Here is a 6,340-nt window from a genome sequence, read left to right as displayed (position 1 = left end):
TACGCTTTTTGAGCTATCGCCACGCTTTTGAAAGGGTGACCTATGAAAGGGTGGCGGTTGCTCTATCGCCACGCTTTTCGTGACCTATCGCCACGCTTTAATTTTTGCCACGCTTTTGCAGATTGTCACGCTTAAAAATGTGGCCGTATGTGATAGATACGGCCACGCTTTAAAAGCGTGGCGATAGCGAGATATACGGCCACGCTTTAAAAGCGTGGCGATAGCGAGAGATACGGCCACGCTTTAAAAGCGTGGCGATAGCGAGATATACGGCCACGCTTTAAAAGCGTGGCGATAGCCTTGTCAAATTTAAAAAAAAAAAATTTGACTTTACCTTCATTATTGCACAATATAAATTTTCAATCCTTTTTTATTACCAAACCTATAAATATAGTATGCAATTTTTATTATTAGACAAATTAAAACAACATATATAATTTTTGCCATAATTATTTTATACATTAATACTCAATACAAAACTTTCCAGGTTTTTTCAGTAACAAAAAAATTAGAAGCATTTATATATATTTGTTCATCTCTACAATTTATGAAAATTAAACCTAATGGTACTTGTATTTTTGCCCTAAGTTGAATCTATACACATGGTTATTAAACCCATTTAACACCAGGGTCCTCACTGCTTCAACTCCTTGCTCCAATGAAGTATCAATCTGTCAAAAAATATATATTTCCATCAAAATTCAATCAAGGAAGGAATAAAAAGGAACATAATTTACGAGCATTTATATATAAATATAAATTAAAGCTTTAATTTCAAAAAGTAGAAAATAACAGCTGCATAGTTCACAGTTGAAAATAATCATGTGTAAATTTAGCCCCCGTTTTACTCCACTCCAAAGACATAATACTACACATTCAATGTTCCTTTATTCATTCTATTTCAGTCCCAACAAAACAAGGAGATCAAAGTTACCTGTTACAGAAACACAATGTGCCCATCCAGCAGCTGCTTTTACAATAGACACTTCAGGCAGAAGAGGGAAAGGCTCTGGAGTTTCCTTTTGCAGAAAAACTAGAAAATGTTAGTTGACTAACAAAGAAGCAACAAAGACTTCATGAGAACAGTGTCATGGTTATGCATTACCCCGTGCTTCCCAGATGTAACATAGCTTTGGCCTAAGTCATCTGTTGAACCCCATGTTATGAACTTTCCAGAATCTGATTAAGGAAAGAGTTAAAAATAAATAAATAAATAAAATAAGAGCAATGATAAATCATTTAAGCAAATATAGTGTACAAAAACTAAAAGTAAATTACGAATACAATCATCTCACAAATAAAAACACACAAATAGCGTTTAACTCAAGTTGATTATGACAGAAACATAAAGAAGTAAGAACAACAATGTATTCCGTCGGAGAGTAAATGGAGAAGAAATTGATAAATATATTTTCTCTTTTAAAAAAAAATAAATACGAAGAGGGTAAAACTCTGTCCCTCAAGTTTCAACAATCTAACAAAATAACAAGGAAAGAAAAAAAATTAGCTTATGGTTGTAGCTGGAGCAAATAGCAATTGACGATGAAATTTTCAAGGCCCAGAAAATTCCTAAAAAGAAAAATGGAGGAGAGGAAGAGACCTCACGGTGGCGAAGGGAATCTGAGTTGACGAGGACGTCGACGATGTGACCAACGCTCCGCGGAAGGGTTTCTTTTGGCCATCAACGGAGGGCTTGCTACGGACGGTGAGCGCCGAGAGAGTCACCACGAACGAGAGTCACCGCCGAAGGAGCACCGATGATGGGAGTTCCGGAAGAGAGAGTGACGACGGAGGCATTGCAAGCGCTGGGGTTCTTTGAAGGGCTGGGGTGAGGGGCCGGGGTTCTTCGCGGACGGCTGGGGTTCTTGTAAGCTTTTAGGGTTCATCGAAGTGAAAAGGGTTCTTTGAAGAGAGAGGGGTTTTTAATTTCGAAGAATGAAGGAGAAGAACGCAGCGTTTAGAATCATAAAGGAACGCTGCGTTTTGTTTTTGAGAGGACCTTTTGGCCACGCTTTTGAAGCGTGCCAAAAGAGTTCTAGGAAACGGCCACGCTTTTAAAACGTCACTATAACAAAATCCTGTTGTCACATTTTAAAAGCGTGGCTGTTTCAATCTATGGCTACGTTTTTTAAGCGTGGCAAAAAAAAAAACGTGGCCAAATCTCGAATTAATTGCCACCTTCATCAAAGCGTGGCCATAGACCCTTTTCGCCACGCTTTTTAAGCGTAGAAAAAAAAACGTGGCCAAATCTCTAATCAATCGCCACCCCTCATAAAAACGTAGCCATTGACCATTTTTGGCCACGCTTTTAAAGCGTGGCAAGAAAAAAGCGTGGCCATAGACCTTTTTTCTTGTAGTGCATACACACATATTGATTCTTATTTTTTATTTTTTTTGTCTGTGGATTGATCCTTAAATGAATTCATTTACTTTACTTCCTAATATTTCTTAACCTTCAAACATGCATCCCAACACTATAAACTAATCAAACTCTTTTTTTTTTTTCCGATAAAAAACCAATCAAACTCCACCCAATTGGGCCCAATCCTACAAACCTAAACTAAAGCTCCAGTAGGGTTAACATTTTTTTCTCACTCACTTCATTTCATGGAAACCGACGCTACAAAGAAATTACCGGCCCAATCTATCTTTTTAACCAAAGCCCAATATCTCCACTCTACACGCTAATACTATTCAGCGCAGCATACTTATACTTAATCTCTTGGGCATATTTTTAATTATTAAAAAATAAGGGGTACAACGAAAACTAAACCTTCTATTGTAGAGCTCTCATCCTCACCACATAATAGACATCTTCTAAGAAAGATATTGTAGCACCTTCTTCAACTTTCCCAACCATAGATAATTCCAATTTCTTATAAAAAAACAAGTAACCTCTTATAAAAATAGATATTGAAATTAATTAAATAATATTATTTAAATAAAAAAATTGATTTAAAGTTAAAAATTTAAAGGACAAGTAACATTTTTTTTAATTAATTTCCAAAAAAATAGGCATAGGTTTATTTATTTGATTTTTCTTTTTTGTTAGACAATGAAGATTGTTTCTTTTTTTTTGTTTCCTACGGTATTTCTCCAACCCAACAGGTTAAGGACTAATCCGTCGCGGATCTGAGCTTCATTTGAGGGTCTGTCGCTGGTCAATGGGCACAAAGCGGGATTCGAACCTCCAACACTTACTTAAGCGGATGAGTGAGTTAACTACTTGACCAACCCAAATTAGTTAGACAATGAAAATTGTTGAAGATACCAAAAGAAAAACTGAAAAAGTATTAATTTGGGCCAACCTACTATCATCTTGAAAACATAAAAAACCATGTCTACGGTCAATCTAATTGCAGGCTGGGCTCATGACCAAAAACATCCTAGGCTGGGCTCTGATAAATATTGGCAATCCATATGATTTTTTTTTTTAAAAAAAGCAGGAAGAGAAAAGAAATAATCCACCACAATGAAAACTTTCCAAATTTGTTTCTACTTTCTATAGTTATTAGTTACTGTTTACTACCCACCCTTCTTCTAAAATAATCCTCGGTACTCGGTAGTTAAGACTTAACACTTGAGTGAGTTGAGTCAGTCATCAGTATCAGTTGTATGGTATGCCATCCATGTAACGTTACGTTACTGGAATTTTCTTTCTATTCCCACTCCTATAAGCTATTCTCAATTAATTACTAAAATTGAGTGTGTGCTAACTTCGAAAATGCTTATTTATCTACTGATGTGCAAACAAAGTGTTATTCTAAAGTGAAAGAATGCAAGCAAAAGAGATCGTTTAATTTGCCTTAAGAAAAACAAATAATAAAAACCTTGCTAAAATAATATAATAGGCACCTAGTGGTAGTAGAGAGTGTTAGTCAAAGATATACATAACATTATAAAATTGAAGTGAACCTTAGCTTGGTGGGGAACCACGTATCGGCGTCCTCCAAATCTGAAATCTCAAAAGTCCAAATGGCTTAACCTAATTACCCGTCAAATTAAATTTGCATTTTCAGCCAACCATATATGGCAGCACCACTTCAATCCAAATTCCAAGTTAGCACCAATTCCATTTCCAGGCTCTGTACCAAACCAATACGCGCAAATGATTAAAGGAAGAATATTGAAGTTGATGCAACTCAATTGAATAATACCAGTTTAAAATAATTAGATAATATTAAATTAAATAAAATAATTTTGAATAATTTTCTAATGTGATAAGCAATATAAAATTGTGAAGCAAATGAAGGATGGACGTGGCAACCACTTGGAAGTTGTTAAGTTCCTATACCTCTATTATCTCTATGTATGTGCTTCAATTTTATGTTGTGATCTCAAACCTTCATTAGCCACAAAGATGAAAGAAGATCCATTGATGAATTCTTCATCATTAGCTTCAGCTGCAAGGGAAGTGTTCTACCTCATCACCCTCACACTTCTCACACTCCTTTTACCCCTCTCCTTCCTCCTTCTATCAAGGCTCTCTACTCTTCAATACTACCTTCAAACCCTCACTTTCTATTACCACCATTATTCACCACCTTATCTTCTCTCCCTTGCACTTCGTATTGGTCCTTCTCTTCTCTGCATTCTTGTCTCCATTCTCACTGTTGCATCCTTGATCTATGGCTTCACCGGTGGTAACATCACCCTTTTCACATATTCTTCTTCTTCTTCTTCTTTTAAGCCTCGTCTCTACACTGCGTGGATTCTTCTTTGCGCGTTCCAAGTTTGTGTTGGGTTAGGCATTGAAGGAAGCATTCAAGCTGGTTTTTACGACGATGACGGCGACTCGGGTCCCGGCGTTAAGAGGAGCCTCTTGAGCAGGGTGGTGTTCCTCTTGGGGCTGCACGAGACAACACATGTTTGGTCCAAGATGGTGGTGAGGCCGGTGGTGGATGACACGGTGTTCGGGGTGGAAGCAAGAAAGGAGAGATTGGTTGAGAGGGTGGTGATGGCGGCGAGCCTAGGAAGCTTGTGGTGGTGGAAGATGAGGGAGGATGTAGAGACATTGGTGGTGATGGGTGAGGTAAAGAAGGAACAGTTTATGGATGTGGGAATGGGTGATTTTGTTGGATGGTGTTTGTATTATGTCACTGTCATAATTGGGATCATTAAGATTCTCAAGGCTCTTATGTGGATCTTCATGATTTCCCTCTCTAGAAGAAGAACAACAAGGATTTCCATGGTGGAAACTAGTGAGGACAATGACGCCAAGGTGTAAAAGTAAAACTTAAGCAATATTCTCTATTTTTTCTTTTTTCTTTTCATACCCAAATTTGTTGTATTAGGGACATGAAAGTAATATTCTTATGGGCACCCAAAATAAATTAAAAACAAAAAAAAAATATTGTTATACCTTTTTGCTGAGTTATAACAGATTTGTATTGGATATTTGTATATTAACAACACCACTTTGTATAGTATAAAGGATTATGATGGTTGCATCTTTGACATATGCAACTCAATGATCAGATTTTCAAAATACTAAGTCTTGGACGAAATTATTAATAGTAAATATTTTGAAGTGATATTTCTTTCCAAGGATTGCAATAGATTCTTTAATTAGGATCTGACACACAAAAATCTTGAGTAAAAATTTTTTTCATACATTAAGTCCATTCATTTACCTAATAATAGATCTTAATTTCTTTTTTTCAAGTAATGTTATTAAATAGCTAATGAATTATAACTCAAATAATATAGTCTCTTTATATTTACCTAAGAATTCGCGGATTCAAATTTTCCTATTTTTGGTATAAAAAAAACCCCCTATTCTAGTGAATTAGATACCTATGGGCTTGTATTGAGAATGGGGAATAGTTCATAGCCCATTATTGGAAGAAGTGATTGAAATTAACGTTAGCCCAGCTGCAGCTTAGTCCACCGCAATCTGGTTCTGTTGGCCTAAAAGGCTAAAACCACTGCCATACGGCAATTCACAACTGTAAACAAATGATTCATTCAACTGTACAAAAAAATAAAAATAAAAATACACACACAAAGTCTTGTTGGCAATAGGTAGCAATTAACTAATACTCTAATGAATTATACCAACAACAAAAAGCCTAATACTCTAATGATCGTCCAAAATAAAAATAACTAATATTTTATTAGTATAATGTGGCTAAGATTTTAGTTGAAATGACAAATTATGATGGCTCATCTCATAATATGCTGCATCCATATTTGAAACTTGGCGAAGGCCGAATAATAGATGGAAACTCTTAAGTTTTATGTGTAAGTGTATAATTTGGATAAATTTACGATGTTGTAATGTCTATAATTAGAAGTTGTTTAAAAAACTCAATTTATATTAGTATAAATATTTAATAAT

General features: G+C 35.7%; 1 protein-coding gene and 1 long non-coding RNA gene across 2 annotated transcripts; one reads left to right on the top strand and one right to left on the bottom strand.

Annotated features, from left to right (window-relative positions):
* On the bottom strand, positions 746 to 1,942 carry LOC107648046. Its single transcript, XR_001621704.2, has 3 exons — positions 1,601 to 1,942; positions 1,106 to 1,179; positions 746 to 1,019 (listed from the first exon to the last, which is right to left on the bottom strand). It is a non-coding gene; the product is annotated as an uncharacterized LOC107648046 (long non-coding RNA).
* LOC107648047 lies at positions 4,279 to 5,471 on the top strand. The gene has a single exon (XM_016352071.2). The coding sequence runs from the start codon at positions 4,361 to 4,363 to the stop codon at positions 5,225 to 5,227; it is 867 nt and encodes a 288-aa protein (XP_016207557.1). The 5' UTR covers positions 4,279 to 4,360; the 3' UTR covers positions 5,228 to 5,471.

Source organism: Arachis ipaensis, chromosome B06 (genome assembly GCF_000816755.2).
Source record: "Arachis ipaensis cultivar K30076 chromosome B06, Araip1.1, whole genome shotgun sequence".
In the NCBI taxonomy this organism is placed as follows: Eukaryota; Viridiplantae; Streptophyta; class Magnoliopsida; order Fabales; family Fabaceae; genus Arachis; species Arachis ipaensis.
Note: the sequence above shows the minus strand (reverse complement) of the source record. Positions and strands in the feature narration are given on the sequence as shown.